This window comes from Antrostomus carolinensis, unplaced genomic scaffold (genome assembly GCF_000700745.2).
Source record: "Antrostomus carolinensis isolate BGI_N321 unplaced genomic scaffold, ASM70074v2 scaffold22704, whole genome shotgun sequence".
Taxonomy (NCBI): Eukaryota; Metazoa; Chordata; class Aves; order Caprimulgiformes; family Caprimulgidae; genus Antrostomus; species Antrostomus carolinensis.
In genome coordinates this window covers 2288-20200 of record NW_010310395.1, presented here as the reverse complement: position 1 = coordinate 20200, position 17913 = coordinate 2288, and the positions used below count along the sequence as shown (strand labels likewise).

Below are 17913 nucleotides of genomic sequence, written 5' to 3'. Positions count from 1 at the left end.
TTCCCAGTGAAGCCAGTAAGTGGTGTAGAATTTGTCCTGTTCTTACCACTGCTGTTTTCCTGTTTCTAAGAGCAACATACCACAAACGTTCTCTAGACAGATAAGAGTTTATAAACACTGCAGTACTATATGGTGCAGAAGGAGATCAAATTATGGCCTTTTAACACTGACAAATTGTTTTGTACTCACAATATTTAGTAAGGGGAAACAGAGACACTGGATATTTTAAATCTGTTAAGTTTGTGTTAACATCTATCCACTATGTTTACCTTCTTCTGTCCAACCCATACTCTCACTAAAGGCAACAATAAAACTCCCACAAGCCATGACCTAAGGTCTGCTGAAATCAATGGATGTTTTCAAATTGTTTTCAATAGCACTTGGATCACTCTGCTTACTTCAATTATGGGATAAGCGAGTCTTTACATAGCGTGCTACATTCCCACAGATGCATACGTTGTATGCTGAAGAAAGCTGCAAAGGAGCAGGAAGAAGATTACAACAGTGACAGAAAATGAGAATAAACTCTTAAACATAATATTACTTTATCCCAGCAAATAATCTTCTCTATGGACAGCATTTAGACAGATTTGTAATGACAGTGACAGTGAAAGGTCATTAGCAAGGCAGCAAACACTGTATGCGGCACAAGACTCCTGTTCTGTCTTTCTTCCCTACAGAGTGAAAAAAATTAGCCATGAAAACAAAGCAGGACTTGAGTCTGAAGTCACAGTGCCTGAACTGAAAGCACATATAAAGAGTAACTCTGAAGCTTTCTTCCTAGGTGACGATCAGAAGAACAGAAGTAAATCTAGATCACCTCCTTTCCTTTAAAGCTGCAATCTTATACTCTTACTCTTCCTAAAATCAATCCCCAGAAAAGCAATAATTCACTTAAATTCCTTAGGAAGAAAATCACAGATGTCAAAACTTTAATTACCTTCCAATTTCTTGTTTTGGTCATGCAACTATTTATTTCAATACTTTGTTAAAAATCCTCAACAAGATATTCTATAAACATTTTGTGAAACAATAAAAAGCCCTACTTTTACACAAGTACCTTGGTATGATTATTTCCTCTTAGCACTAGAAAAAGACACAACACTAAATATGGTGCCAAAAAATGGCTGAATTTATGACAGAATAGTAGATCATCAAACTTTACAGCCTCACATGCCTGTGCAAGAACATTTTCAACTGTAAAATGGTGATGAGTTGATTTATTATTTGTGACATAAGATAAATAATTTAGGCTTGCACAAATTTAGCAAGAGGTTCTGTGCCTAAATTTATTTTAAAGTCATAACAGTCATGTGCCTATGATGAGCTACCTCATAAAATGGAAAGTTTGGTAGAATACACCATGAATATAGTAGCAGTGGTCAAGTAGTCTTGGACAGAAAAAATAAGACCTTTTGGCTATAGGGCTTTGTATAACCATCAACAACTGTCACTTCAGTGTTAACCTACTGCAATGTCTTAATACATGACTCTATATTAAGCTGATTTGGAACAAACATAAAAATAGTTATCTTTCTCGATAGGATCACCTCATCTTGAACACAACACTCACTTATGCAGGGATCTCCACAAGTAAGCTATAAACTCACAGGTATTTAAAGGATGACTTTGACCTGTAAATTCTTAACAGTCTGGGAAAAAATAAAATGTTCTGGATTACCTCTCTCATTATAGCTTGCTGTACCGAGATTCTGAAATCAGATTTTGCTGTTAACATAAGGAAGATCTACATAAGAAATATTCTTTGCAAAGATTCCAGGATTAGGAAAAGTCTTCTTTCTGTTCCAAACCAGTGTTTGTTTGTCAACATGTAGGACATTGCTGCAAGTTTCACCAGGGACAGAGAGACTGAACATGAATGCTAATATTTGACTGAGAGGCTAGTTAGAATACAGTGATTAAATTATGGGTTTGCCTCTGTATCTAATTGGCAGGATGCTCACCTAGCATGTGAGCACCTTTTTCAAAGAGAATGTATGCAACAGCCACTGAAGGATGCATATTTATTATTTTTAAAAATTTATTTCTCTTTAGCAATGAACTTCCACAGAAAATTGTTAATACAATTTTCTCTAAATGATGTCTACATCACAGAAGTTCCTAAGCCAATATTCAGAAGAAGTGTATGTCGGGGGAAGTTGCTTTCAAAATGAGAAAATAATTTAAAATACAACAGGTACAGAACAAGAAATTCCAAACAAAAACTCATGCAAATGGAAAAAACAAAACAAAACTAAACAAAACAAAACAAAAACCAAACAAACTAAAACCAACTTGTTAAGATTGTTCATGCTGGTCTTCCTGAATAGTCAAATGGAATAATGTGTAACACAGACTAATGCTGCTCCCTGCAGGTGGATCATGAGCCCACAGGAAACCACACCAACTTCCATCTTCACTGGAATCCAATATGGAGTTAGGTGCTTAGCTGCAGGGAGTAATCTCCAGGAGTAGAGCCTTTGCATGCAAGTCTTCTTCACATATGCCCTCAAAGCTTGTTTTCAGGTAGAAAAGCTCATTAGAAGGTAAATTAGATTATTTCCATGGAAACTTATTAATTTACGTAATTTCGGGGCCATCTTAACTCACTGCTGCTTCTTTTTAAATAAACACACCATTGTGCCATTGGGAATAAAACAAAAGCCATACAATAGTAAGGGTCTAATATATGGACTTCAGTTCACATGCAACTTTGTTAACTTCACTGTAAATTCCTAAGAATGAGTAAATTTGTGTTTCTTGGCTGTTTTTGTTTAAATCTTCTCAGGCATAAAGTACAAAATGCCCTTGTAAAATATGCTAAGATCAAGAGCAAATTCATTCACTTTCCATAAAACAGAATTAATATCTTACTCCTAGAACCTTATATATCAAAGTTCAGCATAATTTCCAAGGTAATGGTATAAAGTCCTGTTTCTAAAGATGTATAACATGATTGCTGCTTTAACCTTAACCACAGCATAACAAATAGCACCAATATAATGACAATCCAAGCTACTAGCAACCTTAAGAATGTGCAAGGAATAGACAGATACTGGCAGGAATTAATCTGCCATTTTCACACATCTGCCCAAGGGAGGTATTGTAATTGCAAAAATTTACTCTTAGACTGCTGAGACTCATAGTAATTATGTTTCTTTTTTAATAGAAATAGCCACAGGTAGTCACAAATTGGGTTTTGAGATGTGGAACTGGGCACGCATTCTAACCCAAATTACTATGTAATTGTCTTTATTATAAAATACTATAGAAAACCTATGGTTCAAAATTTAAATCAGAACAAAAGCTTTCCTTTAAATAAATGTTTGTCCTCCCACAGCTATTCAACATGTATGCCTATTTCTTCATTTACTGGGATCAGAAAGACCAGTATGACTGCAAGCAATTTATTTTTATCTAAAGATCTCTACCTATACTAACCAAAATACTTGAAGTTTACATTTGCTTAACAGAAACAGCTTTCTCTTGCTTTACTTTCATGCAAATAAAGTAGACTAACAAGAAGGTCAGAATCTGGAAATCTAGCTATTCATTCCTAAGGTTTCTTTGCCAGTATCAGAGGATGAAGAAAAGTGTGCGTGGTCTACATATATTGTAAATGAATTGAAATTAAAGTTTTCTTCAAAATTCTGGAAGCCTGTTTGAAACCAATGAGCACAGCAAAGTACTTAAAATTAGTTATTTCACACTTGAAAGAACTATTATTTCATTGCCATCACATTATTGCAATAATATATAGTATATAGTTGGGAAAGATTGCCTATATGGCGACCAATGAATAAATAATAAAATAAGTTCATCCTGTTACTCCTGCCCCTTTCAATACTATATCCTATTAGGCCTGAAAAGAAGCTACAGGTGGTTTAAACAGAGAAAATACATTTACAAATTTAGACAAAATGAAGACTATGCATTGAAAGAAATATCATAAAACATTTTGTTTTCCCCTCTTTTTCACTCGATAGTTACAAAGCTGGCTGATACATTTGTTGCCTCGGAGCCACAAGATGCAAATTATCCTGTGCCTTTTAATACCTAACAGAGTTGATGGAAGGAATTGAGTGCTGATTATTTTCACTTGTCACATGACTTGTATCTCCTTTTCATCATTACTTTCAATCTTGAAGTCTGATAAAGTCTGATAGCAGGATACACTGTTTTAAGTAAGATGTATAACTTCTACCATGAAGTGGAAAATAAGGTCCTTCCTTTAACTATATTGTTGCCTCGGGAAAAAAATTACAACAGCATTTATCTCTAAACTTGATGTTTTCTAGGTTGCAGCAAAAGGTATAGACTGACAGCATCTTCCAAAACACTGTTACACAGCTATCATATACAATATATAAAAAAAAAATTAGATGTGTATTGGTCACTAATAATAACTTTTATCTAGCTAGATAGTTCTTTTGAATCCATGCTGCTCTCTTATCTATGTATCTCCACATACACATTCATACACACAGTTATATTATCTGACATATAGTCTAGAAATATAAATAGTTTCTAAGGCTTTGTGGCTGCCATTTTTAAAAGGCTTTTAAAATCATTATTTCCCAAGCACTTTAACTTACACTATATTCTTACTGTCATTTGATGCACTGAAATGATGAAGAGATCAGAAAAGAACACACTTGGTACTTTACAGCTGTGGCTGGATAATCTTGCTCATGATCATCAAAGCAGGATTGTTTTTATTATCTTCAAATCTGCATATCAATTTACGCAAGTCTATGTGGAAAAGCAAAAATATCAAATATTCAAACATCAGGACTATCTCAATAGAGTACTAGAGAATGCAAAGAACAGCTTTTGCAGCTTTGCAATGTTTTTAAAGCAAAGGAGAGAAGCAACAGGGAGGAGTTCAGCTAACACAGACTCACAGATTCAGGGCTGAATTCTGCACATGCTTACACACATCAGCAACTTCATTCCTGTAACTGATCTATTTAAATAAATGGTGCTATTGACCTAAATTAAAAATTCACTGAATAAGTGTTTTGAGAATCATGCTTTGAAAGACAAAATATTAACACAATTATACATAAATATGTTAGTTTCCATAGGCCTCAAAATTACTTATGCACTGCTAAGGACATGATCCCACTCTTTTTAGATTTGTAAAAAAGCAATCTTCTCCTCAGTACCATCAGGAACAAAACCCAAATGCTGAACCTCATGTTCAGCATTATTAAAACAATATATATATTTTTTGTTACCTTTAAAATTTTATAAAATTTAAACATTTTCATTAAGAATTAATACAAATTTGTTTAGCTCACTTCAGCTCACCTTTTTTTTTTTAATCTGAGTTGTAACTAAACAATCTTAACTGTAACTGGTTGCTTAGCAATCAGCAAAGAACAAGACAGAAATATAGTAAGTAAAGAAAATGACTGACATATTCTGTGTTTGAATTATGGCATTCATTAAAAACTACAGAATAACACCAACAGAAGTTTGAAACAAGATTCTATTAATAAAAGAATACATATAACCATCTTTAGGAACAAATTATGCATTTTAAATCTACAAATTATGATTCACATGTCTGCTCTCTATAAAAAATCCTATTATTAAAAATGCATTAAAATCCTTCAGATTTTGATGAAGTCATTATTTACCTTTTGTTTTTAATTCAATTGTCAAGTGTGTTTCCAATGATTTTAAAAACAGTATATATCTACAAAGCAAGCAAGAGTTTATAGCTTTGAAGACTTGAAATTGATTTTTAATGCACCAGCTTTCAAATACTACAAAGGCTGCTCTCTGCTGATAAAGACAGTAAACAAGAAATTGTCCTTCAAATGCTCTCTTTAATGTTTTTCTTTAATTAAAAATCAATCAAAAAACATTGCAACATTAAAAAGTTTAAAATTAAGACATTAAAAATGTTTAGTTTTGGCACACGATGCATTCAAACTAGAATAAAAACCTATGATGTTACTTTTGTTTACTGGTGTTAGTTTAGACTTTCTTTGCACTATAAACATTGTTAATCAAAAAATAAAACCACATAAAAGTAGTTTATCATTTAACACAGCTATTTTTATTGAGTAGAAATGTTAAAAATATTATGAAATAAAACTAGATGTTATAAAACTATTGAAGTAAAACACTTTTTAAATACCTTTATAATATTTTAATATATTCCTTTCCTCTAATCAGACCAAAGCCTATTTATGTAGATTAGTTACATCCAGAGTCTCATTTATCCAACCTGTATTTATCGTTTGATCACAAAGCTTGTTAACTTAAATGGTCTTTTATTGTTATGATTCGTTTTCCCATAATTATGCAGTTTAACTGCCTGATTTTTTTTGAATAAATATATGCAAACGCGCCAATCATATTCAGCAGTGTTATGCTGGATGCTCAATGAACTGTAAGAGCCATTTCAATACAATAAAACTGCTTGGAAGTGTTCCAGGGCAAGGACTGCAAATACCAGTAATCACAGTGTCACTAGAACTAGTACAGGCAAATACAAGCGTGTCACACATATATCAATAGATGGTCTGAAACACTGCCTGAAACTAATTTTGCATGTCTATCACTGCAAGAGCTTACAATGCATCGATCAGAGGTCCCACCCACACAGCTGAAATTGTGCCTTTATATCTTGCAACAAGGCTTTTCCTTTCCCCCCCAGAGTCCTTCGTTGGCGTGCCATAGAGACTGCAGCACAAAACCACCCAGCAGGGAACAGGACACAATTAGAAACTTCTCTATTATGGGTAAAAGTACTTTATGAACCAGAGGAACCCTGATCTGATACATGTATCACAAAGCCATTAGAAAGGTCCATGGCTAAAATAAAATGGTGTTCACCTAAAATATTTTACATACCTTGACTGCTTATAGCATACAAAATTGAGAACAGATCGTCATGGGACTGATTGTCTTGAGGGCTGAAAGAGGAGATATCCCCCCACTGCACAAAAGTGAGATGAAAATTGATTTTTATGCTGTTCTGTACAAGTAACACTAATAATTGGCTGAAACTATGCAGCAATATCTTTTTATGTAAAGGGACTCCTCAATTTTGAGGACACATCCCCAAAAAAGGAGCTATCTTCTCATCTGAAGCAAGTGAGAGATGAATTGATCTTGTGCTATCCCTTCTGTACAGGTGACAACACTAACTAGAGGAAGCAATTTAGTACAAGAAAGAGATGCTCCTCGTGTGACCTTAATAAGTAGGAATTGTATCAGCAGCCTCTGGGATTTAGCTAGAAAATATATGACTGCTCAAAGAGGTTATTTAAAGCACTGCCTAATATCCTAATTAACAGGGACATTCATATGAATTTGCTTGTTCTTGAATGTAGTACTTAATTCTAAGTATTTTATCTAAAATGCTTAATAATTTATCTTTTTTTTTTCTTTCTCATAGGATTTACAGTAATTAATCCAGAATCTTCTGCAGTTAATTAAAAAAAAAAAAAAATACAGCAGACTTAAAAAACAAAGGTTGCACTAAAAGGATCATAACAAATATATTACTAGGGCTTAGAATGCACCCTGGCTAAGATTTATGGTAGGTTGCACACTACTCCATTTCATCTCATCATAACAGTAAAAGCAGCAACAACCAGTTGATCTCCCTGTTGCCCCCTTAAAAACATAACAGATAAAACACTTAAACTCAAGGAACTTTTCCCTAAAATCATTTTGCCACTCTTTTCCTAGTATGGTTTTTTTTTTCTATTTAGGTAAGAGCCTGCAGTCCCCTGAGAGTTTCACTTGTTTTCTGTATTTTTTGAACCCTTTAGCATTAATTTCATCACTTATCTTCCTACAGTTGAAGTAGAGATACAATTGAAGGTATAAAGCTTTCAAGCTATCTGTTGCAAAGATTTGTCCCAACTGCTCGACTCTGACCTTTTGACATCAAAGGATTGCTTCTATACTTTTAAAGATAAAAACAGATCTGTGTTTCTGCTCCAGCCAACAAATTATTGTTTAAGTTCTTTCCACAGGAATTTCTTACCTGTTGGAAAATACTAAAACTAGTGTCAAAATGTCTTTTCTTTACACGTGCAGGCACTCCTCAATCTTGAAGAGGTATCTCAGGACCTCTGCTATGTGTCCTATATATTTTATTCAGAAAGAAAAAAACAAGCCATATACATACAGTTTTTATATGGAGAATGAGTGTCTTGCATAGCGAAACCTAAAACTTATTTTACAAGGCATTATAACTTTTGTAGAAGCAGTGAAAGAAAATAAAAACATACGTTTAAATATTATCCATTAATATTTGTTAATATATAATTACCCATAATATAATGTTAATGTTCCCTGAGGAGGAAGGTAGTGAAAAGGAAGAAAAAATGATGGAGAAAAGAAGAAAATGAAAAAAAAAAAAAAAATCATCTGAAAACAAAATCCCAACTGGGTTACAGCCAAATGTTTTGACTCTGGAAGAAATTATTTTTTCCTCAATAAAAAAGTGAGGTTGTATCCATACTTTCTTAATAGCAAGTGATATTTGTGATTATTTTACGCATATCTAATGATAATTTTCCATGTAACAATATTTGCTGAATTTTAAGAGTAGTGCTATATTATGTACACTTTCAAAAATATGTTAAAAGGTGAAAATATATGTCCAGCAATTTTTCAATGGAGTCTTTGATTTCTTCTTTCAGCTGCACACCTGATTATGTTACAGTTAAAATCAAACTACAGAATCTTCTAAATTCCAGTCTCCTTAGTTTTTTGTAAAGAAGCTGTAAGAAAACATCACAAAAAGCTGGAATGTAAAAATAAAGGGCCTGATCATAACAATCTTAGTTGCACTCTGTAAGGCTCTTAGTCACAATTTACTCTTTTACCACTGAAATAATTGATGAAGTCAAAATTATGCTATTGACTGAAATATGAGTAAGAACAAGCCTTTTCATCAATGTGGGTAAGTATAATAGAAACCTGACCAAATCTATTGTTGAAAGATAACATTTCAAAGGATCAGTCATTGAAATTGCACTGGTAATCACAAATTTCTGTGGATTTTCCAATTTAAGATTGGACAGCGTCAGAATGCACCAGGATGAGGAAAGCTCATACAACTTAAAAGAGCTGTTGAGAGCTGTGAACCAGTAATCCTGTATTATTTGCTTCATGTCTTCTATTTTAACTGTACTAACTTTCTCCAACTCTTACACTTTATAAAACAGCAACTTATACAGAGACATTATTATTCTTAATATATTGGTTAACGAGGATTTCTGTTTTGGCAATATCATTTTCTTTCTCATAGTTACTTCAGACTCTTAAATTGTCTTTTTCGCTATTATATTTATTGTTCTATATTACAGCATTTTATCTTGGAAAGCTCTTTAGATCTCATACGGATCTATTGTCAGGAATGATCCTTTTGAAATAATACTGCTATAAACAATACCAGCAAGGAGCTCAAGATCAAGACTAGAGCAGATGTAACACAAAACAGGAGCCCAGTTCTGCTTCCTCTCCCTATTTCAGCAGCCAGAGCAGATGCCACAATAAGCACTATGTTGTCAGATATGGTCCTAAAATATATGTACTTTGTGTCCCAGAACTATGCAGTGTACCTTGATGAAAAATGAAATAATGTTTCATGAAAGTATAGAAAAGATCCTGTCCTGAAATTCTTACACAGACAACCCCGGTATTGACTTCATTGAAGAAGTAAAACTAAAGCTACAGAATGATGTAACACAAAATCATACTAACGACAGACTGTGTTTACACAATACAAACACACGCAGGAGTTGCTTTGTAAGACATCTAACCTTGTAAAACACTGTAAAAACTACCATAAAGCATCTTAGCCAGGTAGTTCTGAAGTTTCCTGATGACAATTTAGTGGCCTTAGTTACAGCTCTAGAATCTGCAGCTGTGAAATTTTGAGAACTACAGAGTACAAATCTGCAAACTTGCAAATGTGTAGAATTGCCTCAGTATCCTCTTGGTGCAAAATGTTAACTTCTACTAGATCTAGTAAGAGACAATAATATTCCTCATTTGCAATAGAAGATAGAGAAAAAAAAAAAAAAGTATCTCTGTTTTCAGATAGGAATTTAAACCACTGAGAATGAACATAACTTCAGTGAGGAAAGCGTGTTCTCCTTATACTGCAGCAGCTGCAGAGTTCTTTTGCAATCTTGAAATTTCTGAGTTGAAGTTTCTCAAATAAATGCATTTAAGACATTAAAATCTATCTAAAGACAGAGGAGCACTAATATAGTTCATGTTTTTCATTTACCCTGAAGAGTCTATTTTCTTAGTTACTACTATGCACCTGGCAATGAAGCTGCGCTGGGTCTTGACAGTAATCTGTTGACACATCATAAACATCAGGTGCCTGAAGTATTAAGAATGATCTGTACTTTATCTTAAAATGCTACAGGACTGCCTAGTACATCAGCTACAGTGAGTCCCAGCTTGAGAGCTACTTGCAACACAGACATGCTTTTTTAGCTGTTATTTAGCAAAAGCTGTGACCACTGTTTTCTTTATTCACTCCCATCTCATTCCTCATATATTTACAAACCTTTCCAAGTTGCACTACAACTATAGTAATAAATAACCTCTACGATGATCAGCACTCCTTACATATGTAGACAGTTTTCCACACTACTGTTATGTCACTTTGAGGAATTCATTTCTAGAACCTATTTATTCAAAGAAACTATTTGTTTCCCTTTATCTATCCACTCTGTTATCTATTATAAACCTGCAAGAAGAAATTGAGACTTACTCACCCAGGGACAGGCAAAATTTTGGTAGGAGAGATATGAACATATATGTGTATGTTTTCTTATGGTATTTCTTTTTCTAATGCCTGCTCTTCAAAATAAAGCAAAATCCTTTTTCTCTTAATCAGGTGAGTAGGTCATCTTGATTTATTCACCAGAATGAGACAAACAAAATTTGCCCTGTAGATTTAAGGTCCAGAGGGAACAGAAATCTTTCAGCCACATAAAGTTTCCATTTTCTCCTTTCCCCTTTTTTCTCCTCAATTAAAATGGATAATTTGGGCCTTAAGTGATTCAAAGATCACATGGAATTTTGAATCTAGCAATGAGAACTGTATAGGACTGGCCTATATTTAAATAATTTTTAACTCTCGTTTGAAAGCACTGTTTCTAAAGTGTGTTTAGAATACGATTGCTGAAATTAAAAGCAATGAAACACGCTAAAATGTAGCTGTTCTGACTTCCCAGTACATTACTAAATACTGTTCTTCATCCACATCAACTTCATGTGAGTATCAAATCACAAATGGTTTATTTTTGAGGGCCCCAAGCACTGGCAAATCTCTTGTGCCAAGAAAAACTGGAGATATACTGCATCCCTGGCTATCCATCCAAAATTTTGTACATATACTTGTTTAAATTATTCAATTTTTATGGTAATGAAGAAGTTCATTGATTCATAGAAGTAACACATGCAACCATGACACATAGTTGGATGCTACAAAGTAGTGAGTAAACACACAAGTTATTAAAGTGTGTGGCTTATGTATAACAGAAGTCACCTAAAGAGAGGTAAGATTACACCGCTCTTGCACATACCAGGCAATATTTTCTTCAACTGCTGGACATTTTGGGTCAGTCTGAAACCCATAGTCACTAAGTAACACTTTACAGGTACTCATTGATATAAATTGAGCTATCTATCTGTAGAATAAAATACTACTCATGAGAAATAAACCCTTTTGACCTTCCTAGCTCTACTAGAAAGCAAAAAAAGTGCTATACACTCCTAATAAGAGTAAGAAAATTTGGATCTTACTGAGAAATAAACTATTTACTTGGTTTTAAAAATGTATGGACTCAATTGGATGAATTAAGTAATAATATAATATTTACTATGTGTGTATATATATACACACACACACATAGATATATAAGTATGTACATATATACATATATATATATATATATATACACATAAAGTTTTAATAACAGGCTCCTGCTAGAGAATTCTGCCTTTGAACACTCACCGAGAAAATGAGAGTGAAGAAAAGCAGTTCCATTATATGAATTATATCATGTGAGATTATTGCGCAGTATATCTGGGAATATATCTTGGTAATATATCTGGAAAAACTAAAGTGAATATTTGCTAGAGAACACTTACACAATCATTTACCTTTCCCTTCCTGAAATAACAGAGAAAACTGCTTTTTTCGAATTGTCTAGTGAAAGGAGATGAAAAGCAGCTGTTTGGATTCTGTATCTTTTTTCCACTGTCTATACTTTTTATTCCTACCCATGCAATTTACTTTTCCAGACACAGTTTTCCTGGAGTGATAAAGGACATAGTAGATCCAGAAAGAGTGCTGATCCTCTACTATTTCTTTTAAGTTTGCAGTTTGAATTTTACATAAGGCAGAAGTACAGGACCAGACACACAAGTTAGTATCTACATTCTAAATGTAAATTTGATATAAAATTTACTCCAGGGATGCGGAAATGAAGAATACAAAATGTATTTTAGTAATGCAAAATTGTAGTGAAGAGGATCAGAATTTCTCATCTAGCCACTTTAAGTCTGAGCTTTTCCTAAATAGAAACCAACTTCTCTGTTTCATACCGTGTATTTCTTTTGTCATTACAACTACTAAATACAGTATCAATAAGTCTGTTTGAACAGGTTGATCACTGGGGAAAAATGTATTTTTCCTAATCTGCTGGCTGGACCATCTAAACATCCAAAACACTCTGTGCAGATGCTCAGGGAAAGCAAAACCACTATCAGATACACTAGTATGCTCTATGAGGAGTTACGGTTAACATTTCCCAGAGTTGTCACAATGAAAACTGTTATAGAAACCACAACACACTTTTTTAAGGGAGGAAATTCCTCTTTTAGCTTTATATAGATCTCAGGAAAAAAAAAAAAAAATCATGATTGATATTATACAGTGAACACTGTAAAAAAAGGAATCAAATTTTCCGTAGGGATTTTACACTACAGTTGAATCTTTACTACTCAGTAGCATCAATACATGAATTAATTGCTTTATATAGACATTACATGGCTGTAGGAAAGTATAATTTTCTATCTTTTAGTAACTATTACACTTGTCAGTAGGAAAAAAAAAGTGTTGACTTTTTTTAGCACTCTGACAACTCCATTTTACAGTAAAAAAGTTGACATTACTTAAACAAGTGTCATTGAAAGTTATTTGTTTTTTAAAGCATGAATTATAAATCAAATTATCTCCGGTTGTGCCCTAACCTAAACTCTTTCCTGAAGTGTCACTTTTTGTTAAAATCAATTTCAGATTTTAAGTATTGTTCCACTCACCTAATTGATAGCAACACAAATTCATGATAGGCATAAAATGAAATTGTTTCTGTGACACAACTCAGTAGTGGGTTGAGGATTAGTTCACACTGACCTTGTACAGACAGTCTTTTTTCTTTTTTTTTTTTTTTTTTTTCCCCTCTCCCAGTTATAAATATACAATTTACAGACCATCAGTTACTGGAATTTTGGTGACTTAACCTGCCAATTACTGACGGCCACTTCTATTTAATTTAAGACATTAGATGCACCTGGCAGCTAGAACATTCAGTGTTCACAGACCGCAGGTACTCAATATTCAAAGGTATTATGAATTTTATTTTGGTGCATCAAGTGTCTACAGTGCAACTTCTTTCCCACTAGTTTCATACACGAAATGAGTCTGTGTCACTTCTGATACACCCAGTTCATTCCCCTATGACTCAGAACAGCATATTAGAACCACAGAATAAAACAGATAAGACATTTCAAATATATTTAATAGTCATTATCCAGAGCCTGCTTTCAATCCAAATGTTAAAAATCACTTTGGAACATACCTGTAGTATTTGAACATTAAGCTGCATTAATCATGAAGTAATAGTTTAAATTAAATCAACTGGAACCAAATTCTGCCCTCACCTTCGCTCTGCAAGTTCACTGCTCTGGAATATGTCTTCTGAGTTTGGACTTTAACTACCTGCTAAAAATTAAGTCATTGTTTGATTAGCATGCTATATCCAATGGTCCAAATTCTGCCATTTCTCACATTCACAAAAGTTGGTAGAGAACAGTATGGATATAGCTGGCAGCAGAATGCAGCCCAGCTGTAATTTCTAAATGAGCTTTGGTAGAAGACAGAGCATGTAAGTCTTTTGCTATAAAGCAACCATCAATATTGACTCAGGCTACTGGAAAGCTGACTAGTTGTTTTGCTGTTTTATGACAAAATGTGAGTTTTGTTAACATTTGGGGGTAGGAGGGAATCACCACGTACATTTTCTTTCTATTTGACTAAGCAGAATTTTCAGTGCTGAAGGTCTAATTGTTTATGGGGAGAGGAGGAGGCAATGGGGCCCAACTGATACTTTTCTGTGTCAAAAAAATAAATATTTATGTACATATATTCTAAAGAAGGAGATTTAAAAAAAAAATAAAAACATACATATTGGAAAGATAGCTCATATTTACACACAGGATTGGAGAGCTATAATACACTGTTGCAATAGATGTCCTCAGTGTGTAGAGTTTCTCCCGCGTCCTGTTAGTTACTGCAGATGATATGACTGCTTCAGAAACACCTTCCACCTTCTCCACCCTAAACCAAAGCTTCGTGAAACCTGTGGAAGTGCCCACCTCTGTCTGAGGATTTTCCGGGAAAATATTACAGTGTGCTCCAAACGTACTAAATGCCTGCCTGCACTCTCACATGCAACTCTTTGCACTGCCCTACCTTTGTTTGTTTCAGTGGGCATCTAGTTTTGAATCACACAGGAAACACCGGTGTGTGACAGCAGAACCAGACCTACCAGATGTGGTCTGGTTCCACTTTCACTAAGTCCACCTCTCTTTAGTGACTTGTGTTGGTTCCTTCAGTAGTGCCTTACAGCAGATTTCACTGCAGACAAAAGGTAAAGTTAAACCAGCATCTAAAGTGAGGTCCAGGGTATTCTAAAAGTCTCCTACCTGAATTATGGACATCCGGCTCGGGGGAGCCTCGCTGGCGTTAGTCCCTTGCCCTGTGAAGCTGGTGTGGCAGCCCACATGTCCCTGGGGTACAGTCAGGTTGTTGGAGGCGGGCTTCAGGTACATCACCTCAGACCTGGGAGAGCTGAGGGGCAAGCGGGTCTGGTAGTCAAAGTACATGGGTGAGGTGGCCAGGGATGGGCTGCTCACCACGTTCATGACATTGAGGGGGCCCCGGCTGTCCTCGCCCTCGCTGGGCACCAGCATAATGTCATTCTTGCTGATCTTCTTCTTCTTGCCCTTGCCCCCTCCACTGCCACTGCCTCCTCCTCCCCCGCCACTGCCTCCCCCTCCTCCCAGCTGAGGGTGACTATACTCAGCAATGCGACAATTATAGGTGCGAATCTCCTTGTTCTCTCGCTTGCACTTCACCGCAATAGTGATCATGGCAGCCAGCAAGATGATGGAGACAGTGCTCAGTGTCACGATCAGGGGAAGCGACAAGTCCCAGTGTGGTCGCCGATGCTGCTCACCATTCACCTGCGGCTCACCAGCCTCAGGCAGGGGCCCCGCCAAGGCCCTGACAATGAGCTTGGCCACTGCAGAGAGGCTGGGCTTGCCATGGTCACTGACTTTTACCACCAGTTCAGCCACAGGGCTGAGCTCCTCCCAGTAGGGGTGCAAGGTGCGTATCTCACCGCTAGTGGGGTCCATCTCAAAGAGGTGCTCCTCGTTGCCTTCCACAATCTCATATGTGAGACGCCCACTCTCCCCAAAGTCACTGTCCAGGGCACGCACCGTGCCCACGGGATAGCCCACCCCAGCATTGCGTGGCACCTGCAGCTCGGCAGTGTCGTTGATGAGGGCAGGCAGGACAATGAGGGGCGCATTGTCATTGACATCAAGCACAGTGACACGCACCGTGGCATTGCTTTCACGGTGGGGTGAACCTGAGTCTTTGGCCAGCACGTGAAACTCAAAGTGCTTTGTCTGCTCATAGTTGAAGCTCCTCAGGGCGTAGATAGCACCATTGGTGGGGTTGACAGAGACATAGGTGTAGATGGAGACGTCACCCACGTGCCCGGGCAGAATGGAGTAAGAGACTGTCCCATTTTGGCCCAAGTCGGGGTCCTGGGCCAAGACGGAGCCCAGGTACTCTCCTGGGATATTGTTCTCGGGCACCTGTAGCACATAGAGGTTCTTGCTGAAGCGGGGAGGGTTGTCATTCTCATCAAGGATCCGGACAGAAAATGACTTGGTGGAGTTGAGTGGGGGGTTACCCCCATCACGTGCCACAATGGTCACATTGTATTCATCCTGTGCCTCGCGGTCCAGGGGTCGGTCAGTGACCACAGTGTAGAAGTTGTCATAGTTCTCCTCCAGGGTGAAAGGGACAGCTCCGGGCCCACCGCCACCGCCCAGCACCCGGCACTGGAGCTGCCCATTCTTGCCTGAGTCACGGTCAGTGACTCGCACAAGGGCAATGACGGTGCCTGGTGGGGCAGCCTCACTCAGTGCTCCCTGGCGAACAGAGACAAAGCCAATGGTGGGTGCATTGTCATTGCGGTCAATGAGACGGACAGTGACCTTGCAGTGAGCAGGGATGGGATTGGGCCCCAGGTCCCGAGCCTGGACATCGATCTCAATGAGGCCATTCTCCTCATAGTCCAGGTTGCCCTTGACACGGATGAGGCCACTCTGAGGGTCGATGCTAAACAGATCACGGACACGCTCGGGTGCATAGCCACTGAAGGAGTAGAGCACCTCTCCATTGGTACCCTCGTCAGCATCGGTGGCATTAAGATCGATGACAACAGTACCCAGTGGTGCATTCTCTGGCAGCTCTACCACATAGGAGGCCGCTTCAAAGATGGGGCTGTTGTCATTGGAGTCAATGAGACGCACGTTGATCTGCACGGTGCCCGAGCGCGTTGGGTCACCGCCGTCGAGGGCCGTCAGCACCAGGGTGTGATGGCTCTGCTCCTCACGGTCTAATGGCTTCTGGATGACCAGTTCTGGAAACTTTGTGCCGTCACCACGAGACTTCACATCAAGGGAGAAGAGGCCGTAGTCATCACGGGTGAGCAGGTAGGTGCGCAGCCCGTTGTCCCCAGCATCTGGATCGTGGGCGCTGGTGAGGGGGAAGCGGGTGCCTGGTGCAGCATTTTCTGAGATGTCCATGTCCACCTGGTCGGAAGGGAACGCTGGTGCATTGTCATTCAGGTCCTGGATCTCCACCTTGATCATGCAGATCTCCTGGTCGTTGGCAAACACTTCGAGGGACACCTGGCACTTGGCGCTGCGCCAGCACAGCGCCTCTCGGTCGATGCGTTGCTTGGTGTAGAGCAGCCCGCTCTCCCCGTCCACGTCCAGGAGGTGCGGGGCCGAGTTCTCCAGTACCCGGAAGGTGGACTTGGGGTTGCGGCCGCCAGGAGCTCCGCGCTCCGCGGGCAGAATCCCGCCTCCCGCCGCCAGCCGCGCATCGCGGCCGATGTTCCCGATGACTGTGCCTGCTCCCTGCTCCTCCGGCACCGAGTAATTCAGGTTCTTCAGAGACAGGGCAGGAGTCCAGCAGAGGAAGAAGCAACAAATGGAAAGGTACATCCCCGAGCAGGGGCGGGGGTGGTAGCAGTTGCAGTGGCGACCAGGGTTGTCCCCGTCTTCTCTACCTCCCACGCCGAGTTTGCTCTTCCTCCTTCGTCTCTCTCTCTTTTTTCCTTTTTTTTTTTTTTTTTTATAAGCCTTTTCTCTCTCCACTCCTAACTCCTATATTTTAAGTTCCTGAACCTGTTGCTCTAAAACATCTGCAGAGACACAGGATGAAAGGCAGCAAATGGACCATGTAGCTTGGAGGGAGGGAGCAATCAGGGGGCCGGAGGAGGGGGAAGCAGCTTCGGCAGCGTTTCAGTAAGCGCTTGCCGT

General features: G+C 37.9%; 1 protein-coding gene across 1 annotated transcript in view; it reads right to left on the bottom strand.

The window, feature by feature from the left end:
* PCDH17 (protocadherin 17) overlaps positions 1–17595 on the bottom strand; it is a gene marked incomplete at its 3' end in the record, with an annotated part of 27598 nt that extends 10003 nt beyond the window's left edge. Inside the window, exon 1 of the mRNA XM_010166422.1 lies at positions 14992–17595. Within this exon, the coding sequence (XP_010164724.1) occupies positions 14992–17595 (2604 nt within the window). The remainder of the gene's footprint in view (positions 1–14991) is intronic.
* Between the last annotated feature and the right edge of the window lie 318 nt (positions 17596–17913).